General features: G+C 57.0%; 1 protein-coding gene across 3 annotated transcripts in view; it reads right to left on the bottom strand.

The window, feature by feature from the left end:
• Window positions 1-16,129, bottom strand: part of INPP5A (inositol polyphosphate-5-phosphatase A) — a 141,776-nt gene that overhangs the window by 11,259 nt on the left and 114,388 nt on the right. For all 3 annotated transcript variants that reach the window (XM_036335724.1, XM_036335721.1, XM_036335722.1), the window contains 3 exons: window positions 3,749-3,844; window positions 3,548-3,622; window positions 276-349 (listed from right to left, as the gene is read on the bottom strand). In XM_036335724.1, coding sequence (XP_036191617.1) covers window positions 276-349; window positions 3,548-3,622; window positions 3,749-3,844 — 245 coding nt within the window. The remainder of the gene's footprint in view (window positions 1-275; window positions 350-3,547; window positions 3,623-3,748; window positions 3,845-16,129) is intronic.

The raw sequence follows: 16,129 nt of genomic DNA, 5'->3' as shown, positions 1-16,129 counted from the left end.
GGAGGCCCTGGGTGTGTGGCTGGTCAGAGGGAAAACGGGTCGCTACAGCTGCAGACCATGCTGGAAGGCCCAGACACAGCCGCCTGTGGCCCCTCACATCTGAGGAGGCCGCATTTTGTGCCCTGGAAGAATATATTTTTAAACAAGACAGAACCACTCGTTGCTCTTGGTTGGTTCCTCTCTTCAGGCTGTGGGAAGGGCCAGAGGCCTGGTTTGCACAGGGGCACTGGCGCCCGAGAGGGCAGTTACCTGCTCATCCAGCAGGTGCTCCTTACCTGGGAGGGAACGAGATGTCCAGTTCATACAGCCTGTCCTTAAAGACAGACAGCTCTTTGTCAAATTCTAGGAGCTGAAGAAAGAAAAGGAAAAAAATACAGTCATTAGTGCGCCTGTCTGGGGCATCGCAAGATCACGAGGTGTGGTGGTTGGAGCGGCAGGGGCCTTGTAGCTTTCAGGAACACGTGTTGCCCCATAGTTGGCTGGCCTGTGTGCAGGCCACCCCCTCCCACTGAGAGCCACCCAGTGGTGGCCCCAGGGGCCCGTGGGTGCCCAGCAGCCCTCTGCCAGGGCTCCCGTTCATCTGGCACCGGAACCCGCACGTGCATTGCTGAGCAGCCGCTTCACTGCTGAAGCCACACAGTGCAGCGGGTGGGGGCAGGCCCGGGGTGGCCTCAGTGGTACTGCCTACAGAGGCAGTGTCCTGAGGCGGGCACATCATTCCCATTTTGCCCAAACTAAGTCAGAGGTAAGCAGTGTCCACCTCACGTAGGAAGCTGATAAAAATGGCCCAGGTCTGCACACCACAGAGAGCATGGTGCCCAAGAAGGAAGGGGCAACGCACAGTGTCTGGCCACACTGGGCTGTGATGAGCCGTCACCACACACGCCCTCGGAATGCATTCATTAATCATGTCCCCTCCCAGCTGGGTGGGAGCGTGGCCTCGTGCAGGGGCCCCCTCAAAGCCACCTCATCCATCACCCCCGAAGCGTGCGATCGCAGCGCCATGTACACAGTAATTACCGTGTGCCAGGCTGCTACCTGAGCATGGTAGGCAGCCCCCCGCACCCGCCTGCCCCAGCGATCCCCTGGCTGGGAGAGAGGGAAGCAGAGTGGAAATCCCCCGGGAAGGAACTGGCTGTGGCACTTACGCTTTGAGAGGAGTGACCCAAAGCTCCTTATGCACAAAGGGGACATTTTCCACATAGCTTTAGAATTTCGGTCTCACATTCCTGCAGACCTTGTCATAGAGAGCCTCACACCCTGCCTGGTGAGGCTCAGGACCCAGGGCTGGGGGTCTGGACCCCACGGGGCCATGTGAGCCCACATCTGCTGGTGAGAAGCGCTGGTGGAAACCTCACCGGCTAAACACTGCCCAGCGGCTAGGGCCCCGGGTCCTGGGGGATGGTGCCAGGAGTGAGGGCCGGGGGGAGGGAGAGGGGCAGGGGAGGGGAGAACTCTGGCTGAGAGTGGGGGAACATCTCGGGGACTGAAATGCACCTTCAAGGGGAGGTGTGCACATGGGTGTGGACCAGTCCTTAACGTAAGTGTGCGTCTGTGCTTACAAATGTGTTTACCTGCAAGTGTGTACTGGAGAGACAGTTCTCTACAGTTCTCTCTCTCTCTCTCTCTCTCTCTCTCTCTCTCTCTCACACACACACACACACACACACACACACACACACACACACACACATGCTCCAATAAGCACAGCCTGGAGTTTGTCAAGGAAAAGCTGGAAAACTCCGGGAGAAGCAGCTGGTGAGGCCTGAGCATGAGGCAGTTTCCCGTTCCTGTTCCCAGCTCCACTGAACAGGGCCAGGCATCCCTGCAGCCTCCTAGCCACCCCCCTCCCGACCCCCGTTTGTCTGGGTGGCAGCATTTAGGGATGGAGCCACTTGAATCTCACCCATCTTCCACTTGCTAAGGGTATTAAGTAAAAAGAAGAGCAAATAAATATCTGGTTTGGAATGAGCTGGAATCTTCCAGCTGCTAAAAGAGGAGCAGCACCAACTGGGGAGGACCCAGCCCTCCAGGGTCTCCGTCCCTAGGTGCCCTGCCAGTCCTCCCTGCAGCATGGCCACACCCACCCCACCCTGAGTGCCTAGGGGCTTGCCAACATGGAGCTGTTCAAAAATGCTCCTTCGTTCTGATTCCACGTGGGAGCACTGAGCCTCTGCTGTGTCAGGGGCTGTGCGGATACGCAGGCAAAAGACGAGGACAACCCAGGCGCTCTTCACCCTCCAGGGCTTTCCAGAGGAGGAAGGCAGAGGCTAATGCCACATCCACACAAACAGGTGCCAACCTGTGCGGTGACCGCTGCGGCGTTCATAAGCCCTGATGCAGGCCATGCCCTGGGCAGGGTGGGTGCGGGGCCAGCTCGGCCCGTTGTCTGGCTCTGACAGGTTGGCGGGGCCCTCCCCTGTGGGACCAGCATGTGGCGGTGCCCCGGGGACTCTGCACCCCGAGCCATGCAGAACGATGGTCCGGGAGCCCTGCTGCGGGCACCACACACCGGTGTGAGAGGGTTCTGATTAGAAATTATGCGGCCTGTCTGTGGGTCATTTGTTTCTCTGAGACTTTTCACAAACGTGATAACCAATTCCGCATGTGTCGCAACATTCTTCTTGATTACAAAGTGAAACCAGCGCAGGGCGGTGTGGACAATGATAAAGCAGCCGGCTGACCATATGTATCTGTCAGGAGCTATCCCGGCCGCACAAATTCCACTGTTGCTGCCGAGACGCAGCACTGATAAAGAAAAGAGCCGAAAATCAATGAGCCCTGAGCTGGAGCAGCTGCTAAACACACAGCAAACACCTCCACCAACAGGCCGAGCTCTGTGGAAATCCCCAGACCGGCCGGGACAGCCCAGGAAAATTTAATCTCTCCAAATCCTCGCCAGGGCACTCCATCCTGCAGCCTGACAGCCACACTTATAATTAATTATACAATTTCGATGGGAATATCGACTAAACAAAGCTATAAATCATAGGAAAAGTCAATAGGCATGGACACATTCAATCATGTCCCGGCCAATGATTACTACTCTTAAAATACAATAATTATTTTCAGGAGCCAGCTTGAATTAAATTTCTGTCAGACGGGTACAAGACCGGTGGTTGATGAAGGATGCGATGGATTTTGGGGCCACGTCCGGCACGGGCACATCCATCCTGCGATGGTAGTTTGTCCCAGTGGCCGTGCTGCTGCCTCACCGCGGAGGGGAGAGGCCCTCCAATGGCTCGTCACCCCATTTATCTTGTCCCCCAGGTGGACCGAGTGACCCTGTTCCCTGCGTGTGACTGACGTGAGGGTGACCCTCGACATGCCCAGTGGCCCGGGCAGTGTGCACTCACACCCGTATGAGCCTCTGAGGTCTGAAGCTGCTGTTACGCAGGCACAGCCGCAGGGTCTGCACTAGCTGGCCACCCAGGTCTCAGAGAAACTGCGAGACGCAGCCCGCCAGGCCCAGGCCCCCACATTCCGTCCCCTGCCACCTGAGGCTCCCGAGGTGACACAAGGTCACGCGTGCGACAACAGAACTCACCGCAGTGCCGTTGTCGTCTCGGAAAACCTCCTGGTTGAAGTAGTCGAAGAGTTTCTTTTCCAGCTGCAGCATCACCTGCCAAGGATGGGGCCGTCAGCACAGGTGGGGGCAGAACGGGACACAGGCCCAGTCCCACGCTCCCAGCTCGGGACAGCCGTGGTGGCTGCCATGGGTCACCCACCCAGAGGGACAGACTCTCACCTTCCGGTCGTTGTCTGACTCCCGGAAAATCAGCTTCACGACTTCGTTGGTGTCGGCGGCCCGGACCGTCTGCATCGTGGCCTTTGTGCAGAGGGTCTGGGAAAGACACAGAAACTTAGTCCCCCTGCCTGGCTGCCCGCAGGCCTCATCACCTCAAAGCAATCAGCTCTTTTCCTGACCTCTGTCCCCAGCCTCAACCTTTCTTCAACCCCATTTCACAGCTCCCTGTGGAGGGACCCCAGAGCAGGTCCCCAGCGGTGCCTGAAGGCAGACTCGTCTCCCCACCCCGACCTGCACTCCACGGAGCATCTCGCTGAGCGGCTGGGCTGAGAACAGCCTGAGTGAGCAGGGAGGGCGGGTGGAGTCACAACCAGTCACGGTTCGGGGGGACACACTGCAGTGAGATCAGCCCCAGAGACACCTGGGGCAGCTGGACAGGACCCGGAAGGCGACACAGCCAGAGGTGACTTGAGGAGGACACCAGCCCTGACGGAGGGGAGGGCGGCGGCTGAGCAGCAGCGGGGACAGGAATGAGTGGCGCTGTTGCCCTCCAGGCTAGCATCTGATTGGCTAAGAATTAAACTAAATCTGGGCTTGTTTAGAAAAATCTTCTGTCTTAGCCTGTGTGTGTGTGAGCATGTGTGTGCTTATGTGCAGATCACGTGAGCCCCTCACCCACCTGTGGCTCTGAGGGGCATGAAAATGCAGACAGACTGGGAGGGGTACTCAAGACACACGTGTAACAGAGCAAGTGCAGGACACGCTCAAAGTGACCACTTGCCGCAGAAAGAGCAGGGCTCTGAAGGGCCGACACCCATGTTCACACGTGTTGGAAGGATGGGATGTTGACAAGATGGGGGAACAAGTCAAGTGGGGAATGTCTGAGACAAGCAGACTGGTGTCTGGGGCCAGTGGTCTGATGTGGAGGCTCTCACTGGGTTGTGGCTTAGATAGAAACACCCCAGTAAAGCTGTTTTTTTTAAAAAAGGGCTAGATGATGTTTATTTTTTAGAAGCCCATGGCAAGGAAACCACCACTTCTCACTTTTTAAAACACTTTCCTCTGCGTGGCTCTGGTGAGGTCCTGGTGCTGAGCAAGGCTGCGCCCCAGGAAAGCAGGAGCCCCCCAGGTCCTGGGCTGAGCCCGCAGGGTGTGAGCCCTGTCACCTGCCCCTGGGCGCAGACCCCCTCCAGGTCAGGGGGCAGGGGAGGCAGCGCCAGCCCCAGAGCACACTCCGGGACAGGCCATTGACATTCAGAGCACAGATCAGCTAAGCGGGTCAAGCCCCCCAAAGTGGCTTTTGGACTCATGTGTCACAAATCAGTCTGGGGCCTTCAAAGGGCACGGATTAGAACAAGCCGCACAATCCCAAGCAGAGCAGCCCCCCTCCCACCCAGCACAGCCCAAGGAGGTCGCTCCATCCAGATGCTAATGTGTTTAAGTGGCTTAAGTGCTTCCGTGAAGGGGGGATGGGCTGGCTGGGCAGCGGATGGACAGCCATTGTAGCCACCACAGGACGATTCAGAAAACTCACATTTCTCCTCCCAAAGGCATCTGCTGGAAACTTTTTACAAAATTGCTTTATCTGGCCACTTTGGGCGGCTCCCAAAGGATAAACATCTGATCGCGCCTGCTGAAGGTCTCCCCCTGCCCCCCTCACTCCCCCAGCTCCTCATTCACCAGTTTGAAGAAGTGATCAGCCACCAGGCAGGCACTTCCCGCTGCAGTCTGCGTGCCCACTCATGCGGAGCCATGCAGGCTGGCCTTTCCGGCTCACCTTTTACAGAAGGGGTTTTACTCTTTTGAAAGGAGAAAAAGTACCCAAAATGCTGGCTTTAAAGGGCCATCTAGGATTTATTTCATCATTAGCAGCCACACGCAGGGCACAGGCGAGGGCTGCCTGGCACTTGTCTAGGGCACTTGGAGTGCCTGCTGCTTCTCTAGGCATTTAAGGGTCTTGCTGTGTCCACCTCTCCTCAGAGCCTTTCTGCACGGAGCCTGGTGTGGGGCGTGCAGTGGGCTTCGGAGCTTAGGACAAGGTGCCTCCTTTAGAAAGTTCTCGGGTTCAGTGCCATAAGGTTTGCTCTGTGTTCATAAAAACATCAACCAAAAACTTATAAAAAGCCGAAACTGGTTTGGCTCAGTGGATAGAGCGTCGGCCTGCGGACTGAAGGGTCCCGGGTTCGATTCCGGTCAAGGGCATGTACCTGGGTTGCGGGCACATCCCCAGGAGGAGGTGTGCAGGAGGCAGCTGATCGATGTTTCTCTCTCATCAATGTTTCTAACTCTCTATCTCTCTCCCTCTCTCTGTAAAAAAAATCAATAAAATGTATTAAAAAAAAAAACTTATAAAGAGACTTAAAACTCTCCGTCAGGAACAGGAACCGGGTCACGGGCTTGGCAGGGTCTCGGTTGCTAATTTCTAGTGGTGAGTCACAGCTGCAGTGCAATCGCCCCCTGTGCACCCACTCGGAGGGCAGCAGTGTCACACCCGCAGCAGTCTGCAGTTACCGCAGCTGTCCAGCTATAACTGTGATTTCAGAGAGCGCCCACCCGACACCCACCACACAGGCCAGGGCCGGTGGGCGCCGAGCATGTCCCTGTGCTCCTGGAGGTGGGAGGGTGGGGGTAATTAGTGAGGAGATGGCAGCTGTGGGGGGAGTTCTGGGTGGAGGGCCCAGCCTGGGCAAAGGGGACCGGGGTAGAGGGTAGGAGAGACGGAAGCGGTGTGAACAGGGACAGGTCAGGGCCCGCCTGGTGGAACTCCTGGTGTACAGGGCAGCATATGCCCCCCTGGCTCAGGAACCTAGCCAGGGGCCCGGGGTTCCTTCCCTGCTCAGGGACAGGAGGAGGAGGAGGAGGAGGATGCATTTCCATTTGATCTTTTTCCTCCACCCGAGAAAACACAGGAGGTGATGCGTATGCTGCCAGCATATTTTGAATTAAAATCCTGTTTGCTTGGACACGAGCAGCTGGTTTTGCCTCTGCCCACAAACCCTGCGTGGCCTGGGAACTCCTGTCTGGGTTTCCCTCTCCACCTGGAGTTAGGAAGTCCCAACTCTGAGTGGCAGGGTCTGCAGTGCCCTCAGGCCCTGATGCAGGTTCCAGAGGTCACCGAGGGTGCGGAGCGGGGAGGAGTCAGGACCCAGTGGGGCCAAGTCAGGGGTGAGGGTCACCAGGTGCTGGAGCTCGCCCAGTGCCCTCCGCGTGCTCCTGGTCGGGGTCAGTGACACCCCATTCTCACTGCAGAGGATTACTGAGACAGGCAGGACGGGCGCCAAGGCCACGTGACTGCAGAGAGGAAAGCTGGGTCATGGGGTGCTGCGGGGTCATCGGAAACGTTCAGAAACAACCTGCCTGGAGAGCGTCCTTTCTGCTGCATCCCTAGCTATCACTGGTGGCCGAGGAGTTCTGTTCCTGCTTTGGTTTTGTTTTTGATGCAGAAAAGACCTCCTGTGAGTTGGCGGAGCCATAGACGCCCTTCCTGGGAGGCGAGCCCATCTACCAGGGGCACCCCAGCCCGGCCCAGAGCCACAGGTGCCAGGACACTAGCGGACAGTCCATGGGTCCTGCCCTCTGGAAGCATCCAAGTGGGAGTGCGAGGGAACACAGGTCTAAGGTGACAAGTGGGCAAAGGTACCCACGTGGGATCAAAAGGCCAAGAGGCCCTGGAACCCGCTGTCCCCCCGCCCGGCACCCAGAGCCCATCAGGGAGCAGCGGGGATGCTCACACAGTGCATTCCTGTTGCCTCCCGTCCTTGGCCCCTGGGCACCTCACACCCCAGCCCAAATCTGTACCTGGGGGAGGGGTCCCCGACACATGGTGTGAACCTCGTGGGCCTGCACATTGCTGCATCTGGCCTGGAACGGCGCCTTTGGGGGCAGGCCATTGTCTCTGGATCGCCCTTCACTGTCGTGGCCACACAAAGAGGGGGGTGATAGAAGCCAGTCTGGTCAGAGGTCTGCAGGCTGTTTAAGGCACAGCAAGGGTGCAGGTGCGCCTTGGCCTGGACCCCCATGACCACCGTGCCCACTGGCCTGTTTCCCAGCTCCACACACTGCAGGCAGCTGCTGAGGGAAGCACCCTACGGGGTTTTGAAGGAACTAGTCTATGGCCCAGAGGATTAGACTCTTCTCCTTTTCAAATTGAGACCTGAGGAAAATAACACCGGGCCACCTGCTTCTGCCTGGACACGCCCACCACCACACGCCATGGGCCAGCCCACAAAATACAGGAGCCAGAGGACCAGGTGCCCCAGCCCCGGGCAGTGGCCTCCCCTGGAGGGTGCTGACCCCAGCGCTCTGGGGCGTCTGCGGTCTGGCCCCAGGGGGCCGGGTCGGGCTGGTGGGTGGGCCCGAAGGTGCATTGTACCACCTTTCACGCCATCCCTCTCCACGTGACCCTGCTCCAGAGCTGTCACCCGCTGACAATGCACACAGAAGAACATGCAGGCCTCTGAGAGCATGAAATCGGACACAAAGGCGAGGGACAGAGGGAAGCGGCAGCCCGGCCGCCTGGTGTAGTTTCAGCCACAAACATGTTCACAGGACCTACCTCCGGGAAAGCGGAACGGAAAAGCGTGTAGAATAAATGGGCCTCAAAACAATGTCTTCAGCAGCGTTAAACAAGGGGGCCAAGGACACAATCAGCCTGAGGATGAACAAGGATGTCGCCGTGGGTCCCGACACCGGATGGAGGTGCCGCCGGCACTTTGACAACAGGGCTCAAACGCAGAAGCGTGAGTGCGGCCGGTCCTGCACTTCCCAGAACGGTTGTAATTTGTGCCAGCATTTCTGAGACTTCCTAACAAATGGAGACAACTAAAGGACAGCAAAACCACGCGTAGGAAGCCACGGTGTGGCAGGTGTGACTAGCCCACATCCGGCTGCTCAGGGCAGGATCTCCCACGGAAGAATTCAGACAGGGCCCTGCTTTCCAGGCAGCCATCTACCTCCTTCTACTTAGCACAGGGCCTGGAGCTGGTCAGCGAGGGATGTGTGCCCTTCTGAGGAGGCGGGGCTCTGCCGCCTAAAGGCAGGGCCTGGATGACCTCGGGAACATGCAGGTGTGAGCATGACCTTCTGGGGTGGTGACCTTCTGGGGTGGGGCCCCTAAGCTCTCTCCACTCATAAGGGACTTTGTTTCAATCCCACAAGGAACTGAAATGGGTAACAGACAATAACCCCTTCAGCGGTCTCTGCCCAAATGCTGCCAACCCATGAGCCCTCATTAGCAGCCTTGCTCACGGACGTAGCTCCCAGCACCCACCCGCGAGGCCACTGCCTTCTTGGAGCAGGACCCCCCCAAGCTCTGGAGACCCTGACGCTAGGCCAATGTCACTCCCACCAGCTCACCCTTTCCCCTGGCCTCACCTGGGGCCCGCTGGCGTCTACACTCAGGGGACAGACAGTGCCAGTGGACACTGTCACAGTTAGCTGTTGGGTTAAAGAAACCAGCCTCACGCTCCAGGGTTCCCGTGGGAGCCACCAAGGCCAACAGCTTGCAGATCCCCCGGCGGGGCTGTTCTCCCAGCAGGGCTGCGGGCCCTGGATGGCCCATCTGCCCTTTCCCCATCCCTGAGTCTTGGGGTTTCTTCCCTCCCCTGCCAGTGGCCACTGGGAGGTGAATCACTGGAGTACCAGCCAAGCAAAGGCGCGTCAGTAAAACCCGCCACTGTCCCGCTGTTTTGTTAACCTGCTGTTCTTGGTTAAATTCTAGCCATAAAAATGCCTAAAAAAAGTCTGCATATCAAGATTCCAGCTAACATCTCCGAGAGGATTTCCAAAAGGTGGTTTACAAAACAAGACCGGAGTCTGTCCATAGGTTTCTCCTAAAACGTGTTAATGGAAAATCACTAACTTTTAAATTTAAAGTTTTCAAGTGACTCTAGAAAACAGGAACCACTCTAGAAGAGAAGCACGGTCTTTTATGCTATGACTGATTTTCCCAGGAACACTGAACATCAGCAGGTATGTGTCCTGCTGTGTCGTGTAGCTGGTCAGATCAACAGAGCGCTCTGCTGTCCAGCGGGGCTGCGCGTGCCAGTCCCAGCCAGGCCGCCGGCCTCCTCCCGGAGTCAAGGGATTTTAAGTTGAACCTCGAACACTCCGGAGCCTGCCAGCACCAGCATGGGAGGTGCTAGGTGTCCATGCTGGGCATTGGGAAGTGGGCTCAGAATTAAAACATCAAGTCAGACAGATAGACAGACAGACATCCTCGTCCCCTGGATTTCTGAGTTCTAGGAACACCGGACAAGCATTATTGGCCTGGTGACTAACAATTCCTTGGTAACTAATGTCCCCAGACATTATTTCAAGTCCTAAACATATTCCAACAGTAGACAGGAGGACAATCACTAAATCGCTTAATGGATGGCTCTGAAACGGAAATCAGTTACAACTCGCCATGGTCATTGGCGACGTATGGATCTGAAAAAAAGTGCTCAGACAAGAGGAATTCTTTGACCGCCCCTGATGGGTAGACACATGCTGTGCCCTGAAAAATAAGTGCCCACCAGACAGGCATCCGCTGCTGCCCACACTGGCAGCTGATGAGGTGAGTCTGCTGCGCCCAGAGGCGCTGAGCAGGCCGCTGGGAGCCCTGAAGAGGGAAGTGGCCAACACTCAAAGCAGCAAGGGTAACACAGATGCCACTCAGCTGCGATGGGAATGGCACAGCTCAGTGACGTGCACGTGCACGTGACTCCAATGAACTCTGGCCAAGGTAGCACCCTCTTTCCTATCAGGCGCAGGCCCACACATGCGCATACATGCATGCACACAGGCACAGGTCCTGAGAAGCAAGAGAGAGACAAGGCTGCAGGCAGGGCGGGGCCTCAGTGAAGCTTGCACCACAGTGATTTCCTTGGTTTCGGGATCAGGGTGATCTGCCCGATGTAGACAGGACCACCAGGGAGGGACCTGAGGAACCAAGACCGAGCGGGGAGGCTGGCCCTGTCAGGTGTGCCCTCCGCCCTGTGGACAGGCACCGCTGCCTCCCGCGGGACGTGCCCAGGACACCCCATTCCTGTTACTCTGACTTCCCAGAGGGCCCTTCCACAGAGCACTGCCTTCTCCAAGATTGCCCTGGAACGCCTGGGAGGAGGGAGACCTCTAAGTGATTGCTGAGAGAAGTTCTGAGGGCCCGACAGTGCTGACATCACCGGGACCGAGGGGCGTGGACAGGGCCACGGAGCCGAGCTGGTGGCGAGCTGGCGGCAGTTAATGAAAAGGCGCTGTTATGAGGGTTATGTCAGTAGCGAGGCACCTTCTTCCTCTTTGTTCTATATTGTCCACTGTTCGTCCAGAACAACAACACGCCATAAAGACCCTTTCATCTCCTCAGAAGGCTCCCGCTGGCTCCCTCCAGCTTGGTGGCCTGGGGCAGCACCCACCCAGCGTTCCCTGCAAACCCAACTCGGTTTTGAGCAGGAAGCAGCGTGGCTTTCTCAGACTTGTGTCCAGCAGGTGCTGGGGCATGTGCCACTGGCCCAGGATCAGCTCCAGGACAGGCACTGCCGTGTGAGGCCCCAAGTGAGGCCCGCAGGGGACCTGCGCACGCTGGTTTGGCCGTTTGAGGACATCCCCAGCCTTCCACTGACATGCCTGGGCTCAGCCGGTGGGAGGGCGTGCACAAGCAGGCACAGACCTGCACAGGCTGCAATGGATGGTGGCCTTGAAGTGCTTGCCACCAGGCCTGGCACGGAAGATCTGCTCTGAGTCCTAAAGTCCCCATGGGGCTGTACTAGCCCTAAGGGCGGGCAGAAAGCAGGACCTAGCAAAACACCCAGAAAAGCACATTAAAGATCAGCGAGCTCAGAACTGATTATGATTCAGAGAATCTTGCTCCTATAGCAGAGGGGAGGAGGGGGAAGCCACAAATGTACTGTCCTTTTTCTTCCTTTCCCATAATTAGAATAATTATTCTGACATCAATCTGCTAGTTGGAAACACTGGCCAATGTTTATAAAGCAAACTTTCTGGAAGAAAACCCTCTAATAAAGACCCAGGAGACTCATCATAATTAAGTTAAAACTATATTTCATTTTTGATTAATTGTCACAGGCTTTATATCAAACAGATCAAATACAGGTCTCTTTAGAACAGTAATTAAAAAATAAATCAAATGATGTAAATTCCTAATTCTATTGCTTTAAACCAAGAATCTTTTTAAAAACCAAGCAAAGGAACTGACAAGTACAGCTTGGCTGACACACCTGACTCATGGTCCCTCCAGCAGCCTTGCCCTCGTCGGTCAGAGCAATTCAGCATCACGAGGCCACAGACAGAAGAGTGTCCAGAGCCGGAGGGAGGCTGCTCAGCGCACAAGCTGGACCCTGCGAGGTCCGTACGGACCTGTCCACGCTGCTCCCAGTTCAGAAAAAAACTCCATGACCACTGACATTTGCCGAGGGAAGCGAAACAGGCTGTCTGTTGAAACTACGCATTCCAGAGACCAGGAGACAGGCCTGCAAAGGCCTTGCTCTAAGGAAGGCTTTCTCCAGGCCGCTAGGGAAGTTGGGTGGCACGTCCCTGTTGCTTGTCTAGTAGATGGCAAACTGCCCGGACCTCCCGGGCTCTTGATACCCACCACTCACGGGTGCATCACTGGCTGAAGAACCGCCACCTGTGGGGGCTTCTGCAGGGCCGAGCCAGGCTGCCAGGCACACCCCAACTGAGGAGTGGCAGTCGCACCTTGCGCACACGCACGGGGCCAGCAACAGAGCTGTTGCCCTGGCTGTAGGGCCCCCACCAGGAGCTGGCCTGGCCCGTGCCCACTGTGTCCCCAGGCTGAGGGGTCCTGGGTGCAGAGATGTGGTTGGGTTTGGTTCAACAAGGTGACTGGAACCCAGATGAAAGCCAGCATTTCACCTGGTGCTCGACGTGTGCTCAGCCAGCATCAGCTAGCATGGGGGGTGGTCCAGTTGGGGGTTCTCAGAGGGCTGACCAGAGGCGATGCCTCTTTCTGCTGTGTGGGAGGCATGGGGACATTTATAGTGATTTCCTCATCCTCTCCCAAGGTCGCAGGGTCAACTAGGACCCCACTGTCCAGCACTGCCCAGCACCCCTCCTGCGAACGTGGCTTCCTGGACAATCGCTGCTTTTAAGTCAGCTCCTCACAGGATGTTTCTCAACAGGCCCACCTGGTACCTGAACACACGTGTACCTGTCAGTAACTGGCTTTTGAAAATGGCTGCCAGCCTCCAAAACGCATCCATCACTGTCACTGTCGGCAGTGATAGGCGGCAGGTGGGCGCTCTGCTGGGCCGCAAGGAGATGGGAGCGCCTGGCACTGCTGTCACTGTTTGTCACTACGGCCAGCTGAGAGCCCCAGCTGCCAGTTGCCACTGCGCAAGGCATGAAACATACCCTCTGAGCAATCCGCCAACAGGGCTGAGTGGAGGCTGCATTATTAATTAGTTCCATGACGCGCGGCCCCTTAGGGGGCACATGATAATCGTGTTTAATTTGTGTATGTTTTAATTATGGCTTAGGCGGTGCCACATGTGATCACAGTATCCTCTCTTCAGTTCTGCTCCGCAAGCCTGTTTGTACTAATTTGCATCTGAAATGCGAAGTGGCTGATGCCTGGGGGACAGTCCTCCCAGTGCACACAGCGCCTCTCTCCCAGGCGGGTTCCGGCCAAGACTGCGGTGACCCCCGGAACCTTCCCTCACCACAAATGTCGGGCTTCCTCCTGGAGCTGCCACAGCTCCAGGGACTGACAGTACACGCCCCCCACCCCCCCACCCCCCCGCCGCCCCCAGCGCCCGCCCTACTCCAGCCACAGGGGGACAATCACTGCCTTTGACTCCTGCTGCCCGGATCTAGCTCCTTGCCTCTCTTGCTCTAAATATGGATTGAATTAACCTCCGTGGACTGTGCCAGCTGGACACAGCTAGTGTCCAGGACCAGGGAGGCTCAGCTTGATGCTCCAGGTGGGGTCAGCAAGGAGACCAAGTCAAACCGTGGCTTCTAATTGAGCCAAAAACGTAACTTCAACCTTATTCCTCAGGAGGGAGGTTGTCTGCCAACTCCAGACAAAGCAATGATGCCGCATCCCATCCTGACAGCACCCTCAGGGCTGTGTACCACGCACAACCCAGCACTGGCTGGGACAGGTGTGGGCACCTCTCACTTGGCCCTGGGTGATAGGAACATAACTTGAGGGTGACCCCCTGGAGCTATGCGCACAGACTTCCCCAAGAACACAGAGGTGGGGTGGGGCTGCATGGCCTTCTCCTGCCCCCAGGACTTGGTCTGCAGGCAGTAAATGTGAGTGTCTAAAGATGGTGTCCCGAGAGGGGTCATTGCTATGAGCAGCCTGCCTGCCCACCCAGCAGGAGGAGAAGGGATGGTGACAGGCAGAGGTGCAGGCTGATGGCAGTGCTAAGGACAGAGAATGCTCTGGGCCCCAGGCGGGGGGTGGGATGGGACAGAGGGCTTGCTGCCCACACCTCAGTGTCTGCCTGGGGCTGCACCTCCCCCATCCACACAACTGTCTGAGACCCCACAGGACTGCATAGCGTGAGGTCTTGTGCTCCAAGTAGTCTGAGACCCCACAGGACTGCAGTGTGGGGCGTGGTGCTCCAGGTGATGCCCTGGCTCCCATCTGCCCTGAGTCTAAGCCCCCTGATCTGCATCTCTAACGAGTTCCCCCCGCCCCACACACCCTCATCAGACACTTCACTTGGAAGGAATGAAAAGGAAGGGGAAGTGTGCCAGAGGCCAAGTAGAGAGCGTAGCCCGAGGCCCTGAGCCCACCATCACCAAGACCGATCCCTGCACATGGCTGCACGTCCCAGGGAAAGGGCGCTGGATACACATGTTGGAGGAGTGGGAGACGAGTGTATTTTATTAGTGGGCTGCGCCCCACAGGAACGCACCTGCCCCTGACGGAACACATGGGCCTCCTGCAGTCATGCCCATGCGCCCACCAAGTAAGAAAAAGGAAAACTCTGTACAGACGAGTCTCCCCCAACCCACCAATGGCCCAGGCCCTCCTGTCTCCAATCCCCACTGCCCGCGGCACCTCACACCCTCCACCACTGGTGCGAAGCTCAGCACCCCCCATGGGAACCAGAACCGGGCTGTGCACACACCTGTGACTATCTGACCTCAGTCCGGAGCACTGCCCTTCTATGTGATATTTGTTCTATCGGGAAGAAAAGGCCACGCGTGAAACTCTGACCTTTTCCCAACGTACAAGCTGCTGGGTGGCTCCTGACTGATCAGCCGAGGTCTTTCAAGGCCCCGCTGTGCTTTGCTGAGAGGAGACCCTTTAGGTGAGCGGTGGACGGTTCCAAGCAGAGCAGACCCACTGGTCCCCAGCCAGCGAGCAATGACACATGCCCAGGGACTCAAGATCTAACAGTGCAGATCTGCAGCCCCCGGTGGCCTAGCGTTACTGGGGAAGGCACCTTCCTCCAGGCACTGGCCTCTGTGGCTGCTTGGGCCGATGGTATCAGACATGGAGCAGATTCCAATGTCGGCTCCTGAGTTCCCTAAGGCTGTAGGGCCTGAGGGATGTTGATTAGGTCCCTGATATCTGACTCATTAGATCTTCAATTTCAAAATGAGGAAAGAAAACTCAGCAGACCCAAAGAAAGGATTCTGTAGTCCCAGGGGCACTCACCTGTCCACCAGTCTACCTGAGAGCACTCCCTGTAGTCGGAGCCCCTGCCCCATGCTCAGGGGCCCCTTGACGTCAGGGAGCCACGCTCTGGTGGTCGGTGAACATTATGCATGTGTGTGTGGGGCTGGCTTGGTGAGGTAGCGCCAGCTTAATTAAATTATAAAAGAGGATTTCAATACAACATTATTCATTTCTGTCAACCAAGGGGAGCTGTGGGATGATCAAAGCCTGCTCCGTCTGTCTTTAAGAAATAATTTTCAACCAAAGACGGAAGATTAATGTGTGACGATATTTGTAATGAGACTACTAATGGGAAGATAATAACTCAGGGGGACTGCCGCTTCTCCATATTGTTGTTCCCACCGTGGTCACCACATACGCGCTCTGGAGGCTGTGCCAGGCGCGGGACCGAGCCCGGGGAGGCTTGCCTGGCACACTGCTGCTGCTTCCCTCCTGACACCAGCTCCTCCCAGGCAGGTGCAGGCTCAAGGTGACAGGGTCACCCTCTGCTGCGGCTGGGAGAGCTGACATCAGAGCTGCGGCCCAAGAGCACGAGAGTCCCCCACCCACTGTCCCAGTGCCCCTGCAGCGACCTCGTCAGGGAGAGCCGACCCCTGTACCGGGGCCACCGGCCTTGCTTCCCGGTGACACACCAAGGTCACACCGCTGGGACACGGCAGCTGCACTGAGCCCCCCCTTCCAACCTCGATGCCTAGTGGCCAGGTGGCGGGTTTCTATCTATACTT

The sequence above is a fragment of the Myotis myotis genome, unplaced genomic scaffold (assembly GCF_014108235.1).
Source record: "Myotis myotis isolate mMyoMyo1 unplaced genomic scaffold, mMyoMyo1.p scaffold_m19_p_15, whole genome shotgun sequence".
Classification (NCBI taxonomy): Eukaryota; Metazoa; Chordata; class Mammalia; order Chiroptera; family Vespertilionidae; genus Myotis; species Myotis myotis.
The sequence above is the reverse complement of the archived record's forward strand: the minus strand, read 5'-3'. Positions and strand labels throughout refer to the sequence as shown.